The sequence below is a fragment of the Paroedura picta genome, chromosome 2 (genome assembly GCF_049243985.1).
Source record: "Paroedura picta isolate Pp20150507F chromosome 2, Ppicta_v3.0, whole genome shotgun sequence".
Lineage (NCBI taxonomy): Eukaryota > Metazoa > Chordata > Lepidosauria > Squamata > Gekkonidae > Paroedura > Paroedura picta.
The window spans coordinates 21,678,381-21,699,138 of NC_135370.1; the positions used below are offsets into that span (position 1 = coordinate 21,678,381).

Genomic DNA, 20,758 nt, shown 5'->3' on the forward strand with positions numbered 1-20,758 from the left:
TTCTAGATCAGGGGTAGTCAACCTGTGGTCCTCCAGATGTCCATGGACTACAATTCCCATGAGCCCCTGCCAGCGTTTGTAGTCCATGGACATCTAGAGGACCACAGGTTGACTACCCCTGTTCTAGATGAATGGGCAGCCTATAACCAAGGGAGGGGGCATGAAAGGCATGTCAGGTGTCCATCAACTCTGGGACTCCTTTGGTGAGGGGTGACGATGTCATGGGGGGGGGATCCCGTGATGATGGTGATCTCACATTCAATAGGTGTATAATAACAGTAGTACTTCAGTACTCCCACACGATGCTAGACATATACCATGAGATCTTTCAGAGCAATCATTAGTGACTTTGAAGGGGTGGGCTATTCAGTGGACTAGAAAACAACACCTTGCTATTAACTTTGTACTCAGGGTAAGACGTAGTTGACCTTTTAATGCCGATGATTGCCTCCCATCTCCAAGTTGCACGTGTAGGAGCACTTGACAAAGCCACATGTATGCAATATGGTATCCCATCGCCTATCCTTGGCCAAAATATATTTAAGTCCTCTCAAAGGCTTGTTTTCCTGCAGCAAGAAGTGATGGGAAATTAATTCCTAGCTGTGAGTGGATGTGCTGTAAATCAGGCCCAAAGGCCACTGTTTACCCAACTGGGGAAATTATATGTCCTATCAAGTCATCTCAATTTATCCAGTTGTCTCCCCAGAACCACTTGGGGGGGGGGGCGAAGGGAGAGAAAAGTGAGGTGGGTAGACCTACGCACCTTCTCCCAACACACTGTAGTCCTAATCCAAATCAGGACTTCATTTCCCATTGTGGAACTCCCAGAGCACGTCAGCAGAAAGTCCACCCGGGAGAGATACAATGACTTTGTAATGTGCTAATTGGTCAACGTGGGGGGATTTTGTAGCTCAGTCTTGTAACCAGGGTAGAATCTGCACTTACATTTTTTCCTACTGTAAATCTTGCCGAATTCTGGTCTATTTGAACCCATATCTACAGCATTTCTTTTTCCTGATTTTAAACATGTCGCCCTTCTGCATTTTCATTGTCCCAATTTTCTATCTCCTTCCTGCTTTTTGGGGGGGGGCGGGAGAAGCTCCAACAGGCATTGAAGGAGCACACGGCTGGAGAGTGCTTTATTTCCTCCAGCCAGTGCAAGCTGGGGGAGGGGCAAATGGAGCATGAGGCTGCTTGTTTATCTTTCTTTTCCTGCAGGAGTGGTGGGGGGGGGGGAGTGGAGGCAGCAACCTCACAGAGAACAAGGAGGAGAAAGTAAATCCAAGAGGCAAATCTCTGCTGAGAAGTGTGGGCTTTTGGAGTACAGTCACTTTAAAACAGATCCCAAAAAGAAGTGCTGAGAGGGAACGGCAACCAGGAACCAAGCAGTCTTTGAACTGATGCCCTGACCAATCACCAACAGACTGCCTTGCTATGTCAGTGTTGGAGGCATGGGGCAGGAAGTTAATCCGGCAAAACGCAGAACATCTACACTTAATACTGGGGCTCTTGGAGTGGTTTCCTCAAGTGTAGTGAGTTATAGCCACTCCTGGATATCGCGGGGAAAAGGTAGCGTTGCCGCGGATCAATCATAGATATTGCAGAGGGAAAATTTAAAGCGCTAAATATGAAAATGAAACCGAATAACATACAGATGACTTTAATTCGGGGTCACTGGGGATAAAAAGCCCACTGCAGATTCAGCCCAGGACTTGAGTTGGCTCTTCAAGTTCCACATCTGGTTTCAAACAGCAAATCTATGTCTAGCCATAGGAGGAACATCAGCCCCATCGACAAATTCCTCTGAAACTCTGTAGATGTTCAAAAGTAGTTTGTGATAGTGTAGCTGAACTTCCCCCCTACATGACGACCAGAAGGAGCTCAATCGCTTCTCCTTAAAATTGCATTTGATGTCAACAACACAGGGCCCTGTTGGGGCCCTACTGCTGTTTCTAAGGACAGCATCTTTCTTTGTACAGAAATACATTTCACGATGGAGGAAAGGTACAGGAGACTTATGCAGATGGAATGCTGCCATGCCCGTTTTCGACAACGTAATAAATAATGTCAGATCACATCGAGTGCTGTGAAAAACACAAGAAGGAGCAAGACTCATTGGTAGGCAAAGCTGCGCTCCTCTTTTGGTACAGAAATAGGAGAATGTCACGATGCAAGGTTGTTTCCTTGGTGACAAGGAACTCTGCAGCCAGATGACTATGAAGTAGCTTGAAAGCAAAACATTCCAGTCCCTTTTGTATAGGGAAGGAACTCAATCCCCCCCTCCGCCCCCATATATCAGTGCTTTAAAAAACACACACAATACAACAGTTAATTGCATATCTCAGAGAACAGTTTTAGCATTACTGGCAATTTTGCACAGGATGTAGGATAGCGTCTCTGTAACGGCATGGTGACACAAGACATGGAAACACAGAAGAAAAGAGATAATTAAATCACATCTTGTAACAGGGTTTTCCATTTCATCAGTGCTGAGGTTTACAGGAAATGGTTGATGATGGACAACAGGAAATCAAAGCTAGCGGGCTCGTCTATTTCACATTGAACAGTGAAATAGTAGTGCAATAGGCTTGGGACCCAATTTCTCCGATATAATTTCAATTTTTCTCCCCCACCGGCCAGTTGGTGCATTTCGTTTCAGGAATTTCAAGTGCAATTTGGGTTTAATTTTGTTGAGCCATATCTGCTTTATTATTATTATTGTTATTATTGTTTGGTTAAGGTTTCATTGAAATCAAAGTGGAATGGGAAGAAATGGAGAAGGGAAATGTCGGCAAAGGATGAAAAGTCAGGGAGAAACAAAACAGGGACAGGTTTCAAACGGATAGGAGTAAATTAGAAAAGAAGCCAGAAGGTTAAAGGAAAAGCCAGCATGGAAGGAGAGGAAAAGGACTGAAGAAACAGAACCCTGATTTCTAACCATCTTTTTCTTCTGCGTGATGGAACTTGGATGGATTTCTTCGGCAGGTGCGCCATTTACCAAGACGCTTGAAGAAATTCTCCTCTTCCTCCCGCCCATTCTCCAAGCCGCTCCCTGGGCCCCCTTCAGACAGCTTCACCGCGCTCGTGAATTTCACCTGAAGGAAGAGGAAGAAGCAGCTGGTCAGTTGTAGCCCCTCCCATAAGTATTTGTTTGAGCTTCAATGTGAAAAAGAACATTGACAAGGAAATCCGTAAGAATTGTAATCCTCCCACAGTAATCATCCTTCCCCATTGCCTCCGGGGCGGGCGGTATATAAATATAATAAATAAAATAATAAATAAATTGCAAAAAGAAACACCTCATTTCCAGCAATTATATTGTTGACCTGACATGGACAGCTCCAGCTAAGTTAGTTAGACTGTAGGTCTCTTTCTATACACAGTCGTTCCCCTTCTGAATAAAAAGCTGTTTTATTCTTTATGCAGCCTGGTGCTTCGCTGTCTCTACACATGCCAACTCTGCCAACCCAGGGTCGGATCTTGGTCTCCAAAATACAAAAGAGAACAATGGGAGGGGCAGGGGTGTCCCTTGCAGGGGTCGGGCCCGTCCAGTCCTGCCCCTTGGGCTGGGAAACTGACATGAGAGATGTGAACAGGAACATGACTGTCTAAGGACATATGAATTATAGAATCATAGAATCATAGTGTTGGAAGGGACCTCCTGGGTCACCTAGTCCAACCCCCTTCACTATGCAGGACACTCACAACCCTATCGCTCATCCACTGTAACCTGCCACCCCCTTGAACCTTCACAGAATCAGCCTCTCCGTCAGATGGCTCTCCAGCCTCTGTTTAAAAATTTCCAAAGATGGAGAACCCACCACCTCCCAAGGATCTCATGCTAGATGCAATAAATATTCTCACTCTTTATCTGTGAGTCTGAGGAGGACGTTTGCCTACCTTGGAACTCTGCCTAATGAAAGAGAGGCGGTCTACAGAGCTGATATCCAGAAGATCTTCCACCCCATCCGCTAGACCAGAAAGCGATGAACGTTTCAGCCAATTCCCTGCAAAGGAAAAGGCCCTGTAAGAATGAAGTGACAACGCCCATTCATTACCACCTCCCTTATTGTTACTTCAGTCTTCACCCTGTCTTGACCAGCAATTAATTCCCTTGGAGGAGTGGTTCCTTGTGATGAAAGCTAGATAGAGCAACTGCATTTTATTTTTAAAAACTTCAGTTTTCGGTAGGATGAACTGATCTCTAGAACTTAAAAGGAGGGTAATAAAATTAAGCAAAGGAGAAGATAATATTTATGTTGCCTGCGTTATCAAAATCTGAGTGGGACATTTATTTATCAATTAAATTTCCATACCACCCGTCCCTTGTGGAGTCAGGGTGGTTTACAACATAAGACACATTCCTGAAAACAGTAAGGTAAAGGTAAAGGTATCCCCTGTGCAAGCACTGAGTCATGTTTGACCCTTGGGGTGACGCCCTCTAGCGTTTTCTTGGCAGACTCAATACGGGGTGGTTTGCCAGTGCCTTCCCCAGTCATTACCGTTAACCCCCAGCAAGCTGGGTACTCATTTTACCGACCTCGGAAGGATGGAAGGCTGAGTCAACCTTGAGCTGGCTGCTGGGATCGAACTCCCAGCCTCATGGGCAGAGCTTCAGACTGCATGTCTGCTGCCTTACCACTCTGCGCCACAAGAGGCTCTATCTGAAAACAGTATGTTACAATTATTGAGATGATGACAATTCTAAAATCCTGTATTGTAGTTTGCAATTCCCGGTGCTAATTAGACTGTAGGTCTCTTTCGATACACAGTCGTTCCTCCGGGGAGGGCGGTATGGAAATGTAATAAATAAATTTGCATTCACTTAGGAGTGTATGCCTTCCGCAGGAGTATGGGGAAGGGAAAGATGGTAAAGTGCCTGTAAGATATTTTAGTGGCATACGGTATGTTTGGGCCTCAACCATAGCCCTGATGGAACAGTTACATCTTGAAGGCCCTGCGGAACTGTTTTAAGTCCCACAGGGCCTTGATCTCACTTGGGAGGTTGTTCCACCAGCCTGGAGCCAGGGCTGAAAAGGTCCTGCCTCTGGTTGAGGCCATATTTGCTCTCTGGGGCCAGAGATCTTCAGCAGATTTTGTGAGCTGGAGTGAAGGCTCCTTGAGGGATATGGAGAGAAGGCGATCCTGTAGATCAGTGGTCCCCAACCTGCGGGCCGCGGCCCGCTGCCGGGCTGCGAAGGCCATGGCGCCGGGCTGCGGCTCCCTCTCCCCGCCCCCCACCCGCAGTAAAAAACTTCCCAGGCCGCAAGCTTGCGGCCCGGGAAGCTTCTCACTGCGGGAGGGCGGGGAGAGGGAATCAGGGCCGGGCCGTGCATCGTGTGGGCGCAGCCCGGGGGCGTGGCCCGATGCGCAGGTGCGGCCCGCGGGCGCGGCCCGATGTGTGGCCGTGGCCCGCATGGGCGCGGTGCGGGCGCGGCGGGCGTAGCCCGATGCATGGGCGCGGCCCTCGGCCGCGGCCGGTCCGTGTGGGCGCGGCCTGATGCCCTGCCGGTCCCCAGCCTCGGAATGGTTGGGGACCACTGCTGTAGATACAAAGGTCCCAGACAGCTTGCTGGAAGAAAATAGCTCAGGTTCATGAAGGAATTGCGGGGTGCGGAGAAATAAACAAGTGGGAAAGAGTTTTGAACAAGCCAATTTCCTCATCTATCCCCCACGCCTTGGGCTGACTCTCAACCCCTCTTTATATTCAGAGAGCATGCTCAATCCAAATCAGGGCTGTGAGAGAAGAGTCCTGATTGGTCAGCTGAAGTGCAAGTGCTCTGAAATCGCTGGCACAGCACTGAGGAAAAGCTGCAAGAGGAGCAAATGCTGAGGTCAGCAGTTCCACGAGGGAGCTGAGCTGTAAGACGGAGCTTACTGAATACTTCCCCCACCCACGTTGGGCAGGCAGAGGGCACTTGTAAGGAACTGTAACTTTGCTTCCTGCCCATGTCCAGGATTCTGTAAATGGGATCGAGGAAGTCGATTCCTCTCCTGTCCCCCTTCTCAACTCCTCTCATCATCCCTTTCCTACTGAAGCTTGCTCATCAAGAGTCCCTTTCCCATCTTTGGGTCAGTTAAGAAGGAAAATTATTGATTTTTATAGCCTGTTCTTCTCTACCCTAAGGACCCTGAGAGAACTGGGACTGGCCCAAGCTCCCCCAGCAGGCCTCCTGTGTCTCAAAGTAGCTGAAAATCACCTCCTCTTCCTCTCCCCACAACAGGTACCATGCGAGGCAGGTGGGCTGAGAGAGCTTCATGGGGTGGATGAATGCGGAATCGAACCTAGTTGTCCAAGCTAGAGTCTGCTGCCCTTAACCACTATACCACATTCTCTTCCCCCCCCCTGCATTTCAAGAAAGTCTCCTGTCATTCAAAGCAGTGACATGGTGCCCACCAAAACCATTTTTGGTGCTCACCAACTGTTTTTGGAAAGTAGTGGGACCAGGTGGGGGCTTTTGTGAGCAGGGCTTCTGGCTATCTGTTGGAGATTTGATTGACTGTGCTGCTACCACTATTCATGCAGTGGTGCTGTATATATACAAGACAAAATTTTAAACAATCTGTTCATTTCCAAAAGGCATCCTGTTAATGAGAGATTCTGCCTCAACTACTGAAGAATTATTATCAGTGTTATGCCGGTCCTCACTTTGCATTTCGTGGCTGGCTCCACCTCTTGTGGCAGCCATTTTCTGATTAGCTCCACCTCTTGTGGCAGCCATTTTGTGGTAAGCGCCACCTCTTGTGGCAGCCATTTTGTGGTTAGCTCCCACTCTTGTGGCAGTCCTGTTGTGGTTAGCCTCACGTCTTGGAGCAACCATTTTGTGGTTAGTTCCACTTCTTTTGGCAGTCATTTTGTGTCTGTGCCCCCCCCCCCAACCTATGTCAGAATACATCTGTAGGCTAAAAGAGGGAGGGGACTCTCGCCTTACTACACAAAGTTTATGCTCTGCCTCTGGACGGCCAGGTTTTTCTTCTGACCTGGCCGGCTCAGAGGCCAGTCCCATTGTGGTGTCCCGATATCAAAACAAACTTTTACCTAGGGGAAGTTTGAGCTTCTTTCGGAGAGAGATCCGCCTTGAGCGGGAGCGCAGACGCCTCTCTGTGGTAGTCCCTGAGTGTGCAGTGGTGCACTCCGAGGTATCCTGCTCCGACTGGCTGCTGGTGTCACTTGCGGCGCTCTGAGATTTGAACATCTTCCGCCAGAAATCCTTGCGGCCGAGGGCACCTCCCTGCATCTGCTCATCGCTTTGAGGGAAATGACGCCATAGGGAACCATAGTTAGCCAAGTGCACTCAGCAAAGAAACCACACTTCAGCATCCTGCTTTTAAAAAAACTGTACTAGACGAGGGAACGTCCGATTGTTTGCTAATGTTGGTCTACCGACTTCCAAATTGAAATCCAAATTGCTCAAAATACAATTGCTGTTGAACATATGAGATAAAAAGGTAAAGGTAAAGGTATCCCCTGTGCAAGCACCGAGTCATGTCTGACCCTTGGGGTGACGCCCTCTAGCGTTTTCTTGGCAGACTCAATACGGGGTGGTTTGCCAGTGCCTTCCCCAGTCATTACCGTTTCCCCCCCAGCAAGCTGGGTACTCATTTTACCGACCTCGGAAGGATGGAAGGCTGAGTCAACCTTGAGCCAGCTGCTGGGATTGAACTTCCAGCCTCATGGGCAGAGCTTCAGACTGCATGTCTGCTGCCTTACCACTCTGCGCCACAAGAGGCTCTATATGAGATAAGTGAACCACATAAAAGGGGAGAGAAGCTAAGCAGGATTATGTAAGGTTTCTAGCCGATTGCCACAATAAGTGACCTGGCCTTGGTGCAAAGATCAGTTTATTGGAAGTTATGAGCAGATCCTACAAACTTTGCCAAGACTAAGGAAAGATGGTGAGGGGGTTACTTCTATCCCCTTCTGCCCCCACCCTGCCTATGTACCATTTGGAGCGTGAAAAAATCATAGCTGGGATCAGAGACATAACATCCCTCCGGGAAAAATGAGATAAGACCTTGCAGCAGAAATGAAAGGAAAACAAATTGCAAAGAGCACAATTCACACCTCAAAGCATCCTCTGCGGAATCTGTCCTCTGGCCCAAAGAATTCTAACACCCAACCCAGCATAAAGTAGATAACAGGTAAAGAGCAGGATCAAAGATAGAGCACCTTACATATGACAGAGAAAAGACAAATTCCTCTGTAGAATACAGAACGATTAATGGCAGAATCAGTGGTTTCAGACAGGTTGGCTCTGGTTTGTATTTGGATGGGAGACCACCATGGAAATCCAAGGTTGCTATGCAGAGGCAAGCAATGACCAACCACTTCTGAACTTCTCATGCCTTGGAAACACTTGAATCTTTAAAAAATTAATCTCGTTCCTGATTTGGGAGGGGGGACTTTAGAGAGGAATGCTTTGTATGACAACTTTGGGGGAAATTTCTTTTTGGCTTTGCCTGCACGATCGAACGCCTATTCATTGCTCCAGGCTGTTTGTTCTAAAAAAAAGAAAAGAAAAGAAAAACACATCCTTGGAAGAAGGGAGTGGGAGGCGGGTGCGAGGGCGGGACATTGGAGGCAGAGATAGCGCTTCTTCGCCTCCATACATTTCCTTAGCATGTGGCCTGCTGGTTGCTCTCCTGTAGCTCACACATTTTAGTTTGGGGAATTCACTTTATGCAATTCCCCAACTGGCCAATTTAAATGGAGGATGTTGTTTGAGGTTTGCTGGATGGACACGGGAGGATGGCGACATCGTGCAAAACGCCCAAAATACGGCGTCTTCATAAGGTAAGCATTTCACTATATTTAGCAGGTGTGGAATTGCCCTAAGAATTTGGACAGAATATCTACTTACTGCTCCGGAGTCTGCAGTGGGCGGCTTGAAACATAACTGCGGCATTCATCGGGAGCCGAAGATGGCTGAACTTTGTCAATTACGATGCTTCCTACTTCAGATCTAAGCAAACAAACCAATTACTGTAGGTTTCAGTGCCTTTGAATTCAGGATTAATCAATGCAGTATTTCTCAAAAGAGACAGAGATCCAATTTTTACCACCTGTCCATTTGCGCATACAGCTGTTGTAAATCTGCCAAGACAAGGAGTGTATTGTACATCGGAAGGGACCATTGACCCATCTAGCCGAGCACCATCTGCTCTAGGGATTTATTTATGTATTCTTTATTTATAATTATATTTGTATACCGCCATACACGCAGTAATGGGTTTAAACTACAAGTACAATGATATAGGCTAGATATCAGGAAAAACATTTTCACAGTCAGAGTAGTTCAGCAGTGGAGTAGGCTGCCTAAGGAGGTGGGGAGCTCCCCCTCACTGGCAGTCTTCAAGCAAAGGTTGGATACACACTTTTCTTGGATGCTTTAGGATGCTTTGGGCTGATCCTGCGTTGAGCAGGGGGTTGGACTAGATGGCCTGTGTGGCCCCTTCCAACTCTATGATTCTATGATTCACGAATGTCTCACAGCGGTTTACAGATGTCCATAAAAACACAATAAATCCCCTAACAGTACCCTTAAAATATATAACAGTATAAACATATAGCAATGTAAACAAGATGGCGAACAATAAAAATATATCCATCTTCCCCTCCGTTCAGCACATGGGTCAATAACTCCCTCTCACTATCTCACTGGGAGTGAGGATCCTAGCTAGTCTCAGTTGGAGATCCTCAGATGGTGACACCAGGATGCTGCCCTGGCCCGGCCCGCATGCCTGGTGGAAGTGCTCCGTATTGCAGGCCCTGCGGAAAGCTGACAACTCCAACAGGGCCTTAGCTCTTCCGGGAGCTCATTCCACCAATCTCCGAATTGGGAAATTCTTGGAGATTTGGGGCGGAGGCTGGAGAGGGTGGTATTTGGGAAGGGGGAAGGTTCCACAAAGTACAGAGCTGCAGAGCTCATTCTCCAGCTGTTTTTCCCTCGGGAAACTGATCCGTATTATCATAAACTGTCATCCCACAAGATCTCCAGTCCCTACCTGAAGGGTGGCAACCCTACCTCTGCTCTGACTGGCATTAAGCTCTCCAGAACCTCTGACCAAGACTGGTTTTTGCTGCATCTGAAATGAAATCCTTTCATTAGAGATGCCAGAGGAGATACTCCCAAACTACTTCCATGGAGATGCGATAGCAGCCTAAGCATGACTAGGGTCAACCTGTCAGTTCCAGATGGATTTCTTTTTTTTTTTTTAATGGAGAGTATCAAATACATCCCTAACCAAGTCTGGATCTTACAGATAAGAATGGTGATGTACCTTGAATTGTGTGCTTAATCCTGCCTGGCAGTTGTATCATATACTGCAGGACAGCCGTTCAGGGGATCAGCCCAGCGTGAATAATATCTTTCCGTCACACAGATTTCTGCTGGATTTAAGCACGCTGAATTCCCCGGGCTACAGGCTGCGCTCATGTCAACGACACAGTGCATAATATTAAGTTAGGAGCCAGGAGCGTCCTCTGCATGTTTGAAGGATATGAAAAATAGCATTTATCTTGCTAGGAAAGCTGGATTCACCCGGAGTGGGACTCCACGGACAAGGAAAATTGCATTTCACGTGTCCATGTGCCTTCCCTGCCCGATACAGACCTTTTACTGCTTGGTGGTTTGGGTTCCTGTTCAGTCACTTCCTCCGATTTTCTGCCTGGGACCAATTTCTCAGCACTGTCCAAAAGGGCGCTCAGAGCCACTCTTCGGAAGACATTCCCGTGAGCTTCCTTGATAAACTGAACCAGCTGTCTGATGTCACAGTACAATCCCTAAAGAATGTGGCAGGAAGGAAGGAAGGAAGGAAGGAAGGAAGGAAGGAAGGAAGGAAGGAAGGAAGGAAGGAAGGAAGGAAGGAAGGAAGGAAGGAAGGAAGGAAGGAAGTTCGGGAGGGAGGGAGGGAGGGAGGAAGGAAGGAAGGGAGAAAGTTCAGAAGGAAGGGAGGAGGGAGAGAGGGGAAAGTATTAAGGAAAACCTCTTTAGTGTTGGCGTGGCCGTAAACCACAGATTTAGAAATTCACAGATAGAGGCCAGGCCTTGCTTTAGATATATAGATTCTCGTGGGCAAAAGCATTTCCTGAGCTTGGGGCTCATGCTAGCTTTACAGTTGAGTGGGCCTGTTCTCTCAGGTTGGCATGGATATAAGAACACAAGAGAAGCCATGTTGGATTAGGCCAATGGCCCATCCAGTCAATCACTCTGTGTCATACAGTGGTCAAAACCCAGGTCTTGTGTCTGTTCAGACTCATAATCCTATGGCCTGAAAGGAATATCTCCAAGATTCAATGCTTTCCTGACAATGAGAGACAACTACAAAACTTGTCCTTACCAGATTCTCCGGACTGTGGAGCTCATGCGTAGTAGAGGCACAACGGGTGATCAGCGACTTGAACATGGCGCTGACAATGATCCCTTCCACACTTTGAGCCATGGACTTATTGTCTACCGTGCTGAAGTTATTTCCAAAACCAGCCCTGTCTGCAAAAGGCAAAGCAGGAAACAGTCAAATTACCACACCCCAGGGTTGCCAACTTTCCAGGTGATGGATGGAGAACTCCTGGGATGACGACAGATCTCCAGGTGACTAAGTTCAATTTCATCCAGATAGGATGGCTGCTTGGGACGGTGGACAGTATGGCATCATACACCACTGAAGCCCCTCCCCTCCCCAAACCTCAGGGTCCACCTTCAAAATCTCCAGGTACTTCTCAACCCAGAGTCAGCAACCTGATCCTCCCAGGTTACATACAGGTGTAAGCTCTGCATGAGTGATGCTTCCAACAGCAGTGGTCCTTATGTGCTCGAGCATTGATGCGCTCCCACCACTACCAGGAAACAAGTCTGGTGCCATTGTTGGCTGACCACACTTACTGTCAGTGACGGGCTCCATGCAGAATCCCAGCAAAGCATGTAAAAAATCCACCACGTTGTTGAGGGAATCTTTGTTCACGTAGTCCCTCATGGTTTGCCGGAACTGCATCTTATCCAGCTTGTACAATTTCGTGAGACAATTTTGCGCCTGCGGAGATAGTGTAAGAACAGAAACGTCCTGGAGAATCATAGAATCATAGAATCATAGAGTTGGAAGGGGCCACACAGGCCATCTAGTCCAACCCCCTGCTCAATGCAGGATCAGCCGTAAGCATCCTAAAGCATCCAAGAAAAGTGTGTATCCAACCTTTGCTTGAAGACTGCCAGTATGGGGGAGCTCACCACCGCCTTAGGCAGCCTATTCCACTGCTGAACTACTCTGACTGTGAAATTTTTTTCCTGATATCTAGCCTATATCGTTGTACTTGTAGTTTAAACCCACTACTGTGCGTCCTTTCCTCTGCAGCCAACGGGAAAAGCATCCTGCCCTCCTCCAAGTGACAACCTTTCAAATACTTAAAGAGGGCTATCATGTCCCCTCTCAACCTCCTTTTCTCCAGGCTGAACATTCCCAAGTCCCTCAACCTATCTTCATAGGGCTTGGTCCCTTGGCCCCAGATCATCTTCCTCGCTCTCCTCTGTACCCTTTCAATTTTATCTACGTCCTTCTTGAAGTGAGGCCTCCAGAACTGCACACAGTACTCTAGGTGTGGTCTGACCAGTGCCGTATACAATAGGACTATGACATCTTGTGATTTTGATGTGATGCCCCTGTTGATACAGCCCAAAATGGCATTTGCCTTTTTTACCGCTGCATCACACTGCCTGCTCATGTTTAGTTTACAATCCACAAGTGCCCCAAGGTCTCGTTCACACACAGTGTTACCTAGAAGCGTATCCCCCATCCAGTAGGCATGCTTTGCATTTTTCTGACCCAGATGCAGAGAAGAAGAGGTTGAGAGGGGACATCATTGATGTCTTTAAGGATCTGAAAGGTTGACACATGGAGGAGGACAGGGAAAGGTTTCTGGTGACAGCAGAGGAGAGGACCCGCATTCATGAGTTTAAATTACGTGGAGAATGGTACTGGCTAGATATCAGGGGGAACATTTTCACAGTCAGAGTAGTACAGCAGTGGAATTGGCTTCCCCTCATCGCAGCCTTCAAGCAGCGGCTTCTCCTGGATGCTTGAGGCTGATCCTGCCTTGAGCAGGGGTGGGACTAGATGGCCTGTGTGGCCCCTTCCCACTCTAGGAATCTATGAGTCTAGTTCAGCAGTGGGATGACTGCCTAAGGAGGTGGGGAGCTCCCCTTCACTGGCAGACTTCAAGCAGTGGCTGGACAGAGACTTCTCCTGGATGCTTGAGGCTGATCCTGCCTTGAGCAGGGGGTGGGACTAGATGGCCCCTTCCAACTCTATGGTTCTATTATCTGCTTAGCTCTGGAGGAAACCTCCAATTGCCAGGAGTGCCCTCAAAGAAACAGAACTGGCCTTATGCACAGTGAAATTTAGTCTTATGGAAGATGCTCCCAAGAGGAGCAGCCAACCACCAAGTGGTTGGCATCATACCCCTCTGAGTGCTGGTGAATACCCTACAGGGGGCATCAGAGATGTATAGTTCGCATATTTAGATTAGGAAGTTCCTGGAATTTTTCAAATATTCTCTTTCTGTATTTGGAATGGCTCAGTTGGAGACTTCCCTTTCCTTTGAGCACACTTCCCCTCTGGTTGCCTCCAGAATTAACAGAAGAACACAGTTAGTTAGACTGCCAGGACTATCTCTCCTCTCTTTACATAAGTGTTTCTCTTCTCAATAAAGCTAGTTAGTGAACTGTTGAAGAATATCATGGCCAAAGTTAACTGGCTCTTTTGGGGTTTTCTGGGCAGTGTGGCCACCATCTGGAAATTTTAGTTCCTGACGTTTCACCAGTGACTATGGCCAACGTTTAAAGCTATTCATTCTTTAAGCAGTTGGTGCTTGCCCTCCTTTGCATATTTAAACTCTGCCAACAAGTATTTGGATGGGAGACTACCAAAGAAGCCCAGGGTTACTTGCAATGCAGAGGAAAGCAATGGCAAACCAGCTCTGTGACTTGACACCCACCAAGAATCATAGAATCCTAGAGTTGGAAGGGAAATCCACCTAATCCAATCCCTTACAGAATGCAGGAATTTCAGAATTACCTGCCCACCCACAGTGACCCCAATTCCATGCCCAGATTATGCTTTGTTCACAAGCCAGCTGATGGACCCAGCTCTACTGTGGGCCAAAGAAGCCCTGAGCAATCCATGCCTGCACAATCCAGCAACTCTAATCAGGATCATCGTATGCCCAATGAATTCTTTTGACTGAGAAGATATGGAGGTGGCTGCGACCTTGGAGATGTGGAAACCAGGTTTTCCTGGGCCTTCTTTGTGCTTTCCAGAGCCTTTCAGGCTGATTCTGCATGGGCAGAAGAGGCAGAAAGGGCAGTCATTTGGAAGTGTGGCAAATCTCAGGTTTCAGATGATGTTGCTGCCAGGCTGCTGCCCTCTTGAGCCTGGTGCAGATCAGGCCCCAGAAGCCCTGGGCTAAGGGAACCCGGATTCTTCTGAGTTCCCTTAGCCCAGGGATAGTCAACCTGTGGTCCTCCAGGTGTTCATGGACTACAATTCCCATGAGCCCCTGCCAGCATTTGCTGGCAGGGGCTCATGGGAATTGTAGTCCATGAACATCTGGAGGACCACAGGTTGACTACCCCTGCCTTACCCTACTGCGGGGGTCAACAGGGCCTGTCCCGTGGAAAGGCAAGAGTCGACTTGCAGCATCCAAAGGAAATCCATAGTGAGGCTAAAAACACCCTAACCAAATGGGATAATATATTCTTCCTCCTTCTGAATTTTCTGAAGGAAGGTCCACCAGACCGCAGTCTTCTACAAAACTTCATAATGTCAAAAGGAAAGGTTTCACCACCTGCTTCCACTCTTTCCTCTCATACCTGGTGTCTCAGGCGGTCTCCAGATAGTCCACGATGACCTTCTCCACAGCCATAAGCACAGCCCAAGGACTTTACAATCTTGATCAACATTGTCAGAGCCAACCTGTGGGTGCTGGTGGGGGTGCTTTCATCCTTAGGGCCATGGATGTTTTGGAGGGGAGAGAAGTGAAATAGACATCAGTGTCCTGGTAAAGAGACTGCCAACATCCCATTCTCTACAAAGTACAGTAAACCCTTTAAACTAAACGTCTTTTATTAGTCATCAAGCTCACACCAAGCCTCCTGCAGGGATCTGTCTGAAACAGCAGCAAGCCCTTTTGGAATTCTGATGCCGTGCAGTGAAAGAAGCACAAAATGGCTGCTTCTAGAGTTGGAGTCAGCCACAAAATGGCCACCACTGCTTACCTTCACAAACAGAAGATTCTTGTGTTGTGATAGCCGTTGCTGACCAAGCAAAGTTTATCACAATATGCCCACCCAATCCAATCTCCAACAGTCAATCAGAACTCTTGCTGGACAATTGCCCCACCAGGACCCACCCACTTCCCAAAATTATTTCAGGGCACTGGAAAAGGTATTGGTGGATATCCATAAGCACCATTCTCCTTGAAGTATATTGAGCATTCATAACATTGTTCTAACATTCATAATTCATAACAAATTATAAAAGCAGCACTCAGTATGGGCAAACATGGCTTTTTAAGGGTTTGTAGCAGGCTTGCCAACCTCCTGGTGGGGCCTGGAGATCTCCCAGTACTGTCATTTATCTCCAGCTGACAGAGATCAGTTCCCCTGGAGGAAAGAGATGCTTTGGAGGGCGGCCTCTGTGACATTCCACCTCTCTGAGGTTCCTGTCCTCCCCAGGTTGAACCCCCAAATCTCCAGGAGTTTTCCAACCTGGATCTGGCAACTCTATTCACACCCACCCCTGCCAGTAGCCAAGAAAGACCTGAAAGTTCTACCCTAGAATCTCATAAATACAAGACACCTCTTACTAAGGTTGCCAATTTCCAGGTGGTGGCTGGAGATCTCCTTTGATATCAGCTGCTATCTGGGTGACAGAGATCAGTTCAGCTGGGGGGCGGGGCGGCGGGAATGGCTGTTTTGGAAGGTGTCATGACACCCCATTGGAAGTCCTTCCCATTCCAAGAGATTTCTCTGACTGAGAAGTCAACTGAATCATGGGTCTGGGTTCCTTGAGATTTTGGGTTCCTTTAAAGCCACTGGGAAAGGCTGCCACACCCACGAATGATGGAATGTCAAGTCAGTGGGAAAGAAATCCTGGGTCTAGAGATTCTGATGTGAATTTGGCTGGTGTTTTGAACAGGGAGGTCAGAATTTCAACACGGTTTTAAGCCTCAACCGTAGGCCTGGTGAGAGGACACCTATTAAAAATTGATCTGCACCAACAGGCAATGATTTCTGTTTGACAGCCACTGCATACCTTGTCTTCCTTTTTATCATTTTTTTCGTAAGGCCTTCCTCCTCCTCCTCCATCTCCTCCTCCGTCTCCTCCTCCGTCTCCTTCTCCGTCACCGCCGCCGCCCCCTACCCCTCCGCCCCCTCCTTCCTCTCCGCCACCATCTCCCGTTCCGCTGACTGGAGCAGCCCCGAATCCAGATGCCGAATTGCTCAAAGCCCCCTTGAGATTGAAGGACGTCTCGCTCTGCCGCTTCTCGCAGGGCTCGTTCTCTTTGTTCTCGCTTTTCCGTCTGGTCTTCTCCACGCAGGGCACCACGCCGAGCTGAAGCAGGCATTCCACGATGTTGAGGGCCACGTCGCAGATTCGGGAACTAATGTCGTGGTTGAGGACCAAGTAGACGGCCTTTAGAACCACCTTGGGGAATGGGGGGGTGGGGTGGGGGGGAGGAATGGACAAAAAGTATGATATTTTATCCTGGTAAATGGAACTGTGTTAATAGGAACTGTTTTCCTAGGGGAAGGATTCTAAGGGAACAGAGCTCCGCCTCTGGGCCTACACGGCACAGCTCAATAAAAACTTTGTAAAGACCGCAACAAGCCCTGACATGGATGGCCCCGGCAAGCCTGGTCTCATAAGAACTTCAGACCAATGGTCCATCTAGTCCAGCATCATGTCTCACACAGTGGCCAACCAGTTCCATTGGACGGCCAACAACAGGAAAGAGAGGCCAAGGCCTTCCCTTCATGAGAACATCAGAAGAGCCCTGCTGGACCAGACCAGTGGTCCCTCTAGTCCATCACCCTGTATCACACAGGGGCCAACTAGTTCCTCTGATAGCCAGCAACAGGGCACAGAGTCTGAGAGCTTCCTAAGAACATAAGAAGAGCTCTGCTGGATAAAACAGTGGTCTACCCAGTCCAGCATCTCATCTTACACAGTGGCCAACCAGTTCCTCTAGAGGCCAGAGCCAGGGCCTTCTCAGCTTTGCCTCCTGCCTGGTGAAGCCCTTTTGAAGTCCCCTGAGTTCCACAGGGCCCGTAAAACAGCGCTCTTCCATCGGGCCTCTGGTTGAGGCCAACAAAGCAATCAACATCAAGCTCTATTTGTCCTCATTTTTGTATTGCATCCCCACCCTGAGTTCTGGTTCTGCAATCACGGGTGGAATTTTTAGAATTAATTTTAAAATCGTTTTAACTATTATTTTAATGGCAGTGTTGAGCATATGTTGTTCACCACCCGAAGTCTGCTCTGATGGACAGGCCAGTCTATAATTAAAAAAAAATTAAGTAAATAAATAAATGCTGGACTTGAATCTAGCTCTTCCTTGCGGTGGTAATTTCACAGGGAGGGAGGCATCCGTTTCAAAGCCCCTCACCACACGGACCTTCGCTGGCCCAAGGAGAATATCCTTATGAGTAAGGGCTGGCTACAGAAAGGACGGGCAGGTTATGAGAGATACGAGTCCCCAAAAATGCTGTTCAGTTAACCCCCGGATATTCTATAAAACTTGTAGGGTAAGAAATGGGATGCAAATCCAGAGCTGGTTTCGGTGTAACTCTTCTGCTAGCAGAAACCATGAGGGAACTTGCTCACACTTGGAGTGGGTGAAGAGCAACAGAAGTGTCCGGTTCCCTAGCTTGGGGCCAAGTCTAAGGCAGGAGGGGAAAGGTTGAAGACCCCCCTCAGGAGCTCCCACGGACCTCAAGAGGTCCACAGACCCCTGGCTGGAAATCCCTTCCCTAGTGTTCCTTGGAGGGATTACCATGCAAACCATTGGAGGAATTACTAGGAATCCCAACCATATATGAGCCAGAGTCAGCCCAAATTAGCTTCCGAGATCTAATGGGATCAGGCCTCCCTGCTAAAGGATGGTGGACATGACTTTTCCCAGCGCTCTTTACCGAGAGGTCCAGCATGCCGTTCTTGTGGACAAAGTTGCTGGTCCCATCAATGTGATCCGTGTCCTCAAGGCAGCTGTAGTTGATGCAGGAATCGGTCAAGCTCCGAGGGAGGTTCGCGCACGCCAGAGGTTCGTGGGGCATCTCCGGGATGGGCACCTGGTTGCAGAGCTTGCGCATGTGCTCGCTGAAGAAGTCGGCGTAGCCCACGTTGAAGGAGGCCAGGGTGGTGTTGAAGGTTGCCACCGTGATGGTAGAAATCTGGGAACGCACTGGGGGAAACAAGACCAGGCGACATGAGCCTCCTCTGACAGGAGATCAAGCCACAGCTCCTCTGCAGAGTCTCATAGGCAGAATTTAGGTTTGTCCATTTAGTTTCGGGTTGGAATGCCATAGGCTTCTATGGATATTGCTGCCATTAGACCTTACGTAGGGATACTAGAGACCAGTTAGAGCAGTGGTTCTCAACCTGGGGGTCAGGAACCCTTTGGGGGGTTAAATGGCCCTTTCACAGGGGCTGCGACAGGGCTAGCAGCTTGGCTGGGGCGGGGGCACCGCCACTGTTGCCACTCCTCCTGAGGGCGTCCGCCAATTTATAGACAATATATAACCAATTTATAGACAATCATGAACAATGGATCTTCACGCCATTGGTCAGTTTCGGTTTAATTTCTGTGAAAGAACTTTTGCATAGTTTTATGGTGGGGGGGGAGGGGGTGACCACAACATGAGGAACTGGCATTAGGAAGGTAGAGAAGGAAGGTAGAGAACCACTGAGTTAGAGGGAAAGGAATTCTCACTTTTTCAGTATTGGCTGAGTTCCGATATGCAAAGACGGGTGAAAGCGCCAGAATGCTTGAAAGAATAAAACAACTGAATTATAAAGACAAACAATTTTGTATAGAAAGAAAAGGGGATCTAAGGTTATACTGTGGGGCTTTCCGCACCGGGATCCTTATAGCAAATTGTTTGCTGAACGAAAAATCGCCATTTAAAATAGTGGAATTCGTCATTATGCATACCTTTGTAGTGGAATCCAGTTGCGTTTCTATCGTTTCCCACAAGCTTCCGGTCTCAGCAAAAATCGCTAGACAGGAAGCGCTATTGCCAAGCTCGTCCCGCCCCTGGCCGTCAAGCAGCCAATGGGCAGCCGTTAGCATGCTCCCAAACAGCCCCTTTCCCTTTAAGAAAGGTTTTTTAAAAAAAACACACACCCATTGCAACGAATCTGTGTTGATTCGTTGCAACGGAGAGACCCATCCAGCTGGCAGGTGTGTTTGAGCTGTCGTTTCATCGTTGCCACGCTCCTCCCGAGTAAAAAAAATAATCCCCTCCCCTCACGGGCCCAATTTTCGGCCGAAAACAGTGTAAAAAATAAAGGGAAAATACATCAGCAAACGGGCTTCTCTGTGCTTAGTGACTAAACAGCTCTGGGGAGGGACTGAAGCCGGGGAAGCCTCTAAACAGAGGCTCGCTGGTGGGTTGAGCCCCGCTCGCTTGGAGAAAAAAAAATGGCTATCGCTTCGCCGGAAGATCAGAGGAGAGAGCCAGGGGGAGGGACTTTGTAGAAACCACAACAATGGTAACGCACAGAACTTTCCCGCTAGTGTTGCAGATTGGTTGCAGGAGTGTAGCGCTTTCCGGAGGGTGAATCCACTTTTGGGGATTTCCCTGAAAGCGCTACAAGGAAGCGCTTTTTGCGGATCGGTTTCAGGTGTGTGGCAGATTGTCAACGACGTTGTGCATAATGGCAAATCAGTAGCGTTTTCAATTGGCAACCATTGTGCGATTTTGAAGGCGTGCGAAAAGCCCCTGAGTATTTGATTTCTCTTGCTCCCAGGAACGAAATTCCAGCTTGGCTTTTTTTGGAGGTGGTGGTGGGGGGACAGAAGTGAGGTTTAGGGGGGAGGGGGGAGCAATGCCCTGACTGAGGACAGACCTGTTTGTCCGTCTCCAGGCAGCCCAGGCCCAATATAGGCCCTGATCAGGCCCATGGCCAAAAAAAGGGAACACTGATTTCTCCATGTTCCCTTGCTGTGGGTCAACTGAAGGCCTGAGTTATGCCAGGCTTGGGATTGCTCTGGCCCGGCTCTGATTTTGTCAGGAAGTGGGAATTTAATCCGCGACCAGGTGAGCATTGACGCTGGCCAAATACCTCATGCAGAAGCAGTGTTGGAAAACCCAGTAATATTTCATCCAGCCCCAAGAGAAAATAAGCACGTTAAGAGCTACTATGTTCTCCTGGGGTGACTGTGTGGTTAGAAGAGCAATCACAATTCCCCAGTCTTCATTTGCACCCCTTTAATTCAGCACTTTTAGGAGATCTCAGAAGCTTCAAATACTGCCAGATGGAATGGGGAGGAAGGCTTTTATGTATGTATCCAGACAGGACCACTGAAAGACGGAAAGGAGAAGAACAATTTCCTGGTGGGGTCTTAGTTTGGGTTAGATCTGGATAACATGAAACAGGGTCCTTCAGGAATGACTGTCTGGAACCTATGGTGACTCTCAGTGACCTGCTCCCCCAAAATATGTCTACAATGGATGGCCTGCTTCTATACAGGGCCCACAAGATA

At 48.3% G+C, this 20,758-nt stretch overlaps 1 protein-coding gene across 12 annotated transcripts in view; it reads right to left on the bottom strand.

Annotated features, from left to right (window-relative positions):
• Nucleotides 1–20,758, bottom strand: part of LOC143829091 (protein unc-80 homolog) — a 177,969-nt gene that overhangs the window by 125,881 nt on the left and 31,330 nt on the right. For all 12 annotated transcript variants that reach the window (XR_013227999.1, XM_077319413.1, XM_077319412.1 and 9 more), the window contains exons 12-21: nucleotides 18,186–18,454; nucleotides 16,306–16,698; nucleotides 14,862–14,993; nucleotides 11,883–12,030; nucleotides 11,341–11,489; nucleotides 10,614–10,783; nucleotides 8,862–8,963; nucleotides 7,040–7,248; nucleotides 3,901–4,007; nucleotides 2,999–3,095 (exon numbers count right to left, since the gene is read on the bottom strand). Coding sequence is in view for 11 of the 12 variants with exons in the window: in XM_077319413.1 (XP_077175528.1) it covers nucleotides 2,999–3,095; nucleotides 3,901–4,007; nucleotides 7,040–7,248; nucleotides 8,862–8,963; nucleotides 10,614–10,783; nucleotides 11,341–11,489; nucleotides 11,883–12,030; nucleotides 14,862–14,993; nucleotides 16,306–16,698; nucleotides 18,186–18,454 (1,776 nt within the window). In the remaining variant the exon portion in view is untranslated. The remainder of the gene's footprint in view (nucleotides 1–2,998; nucleotides 3,096–3,900; nucleotides 4,008–7,039; nucleotides 7,249–8,861; nucleotides 8,964–10,613; nucleotides 10,784–11,340; nucleotides 11,490–11,882; nucleotides 12,031–14,861; nucleotides 14,994–16,305; nucleotides 16,699–18,185; nucleotides 18,455–20,758) is intronic.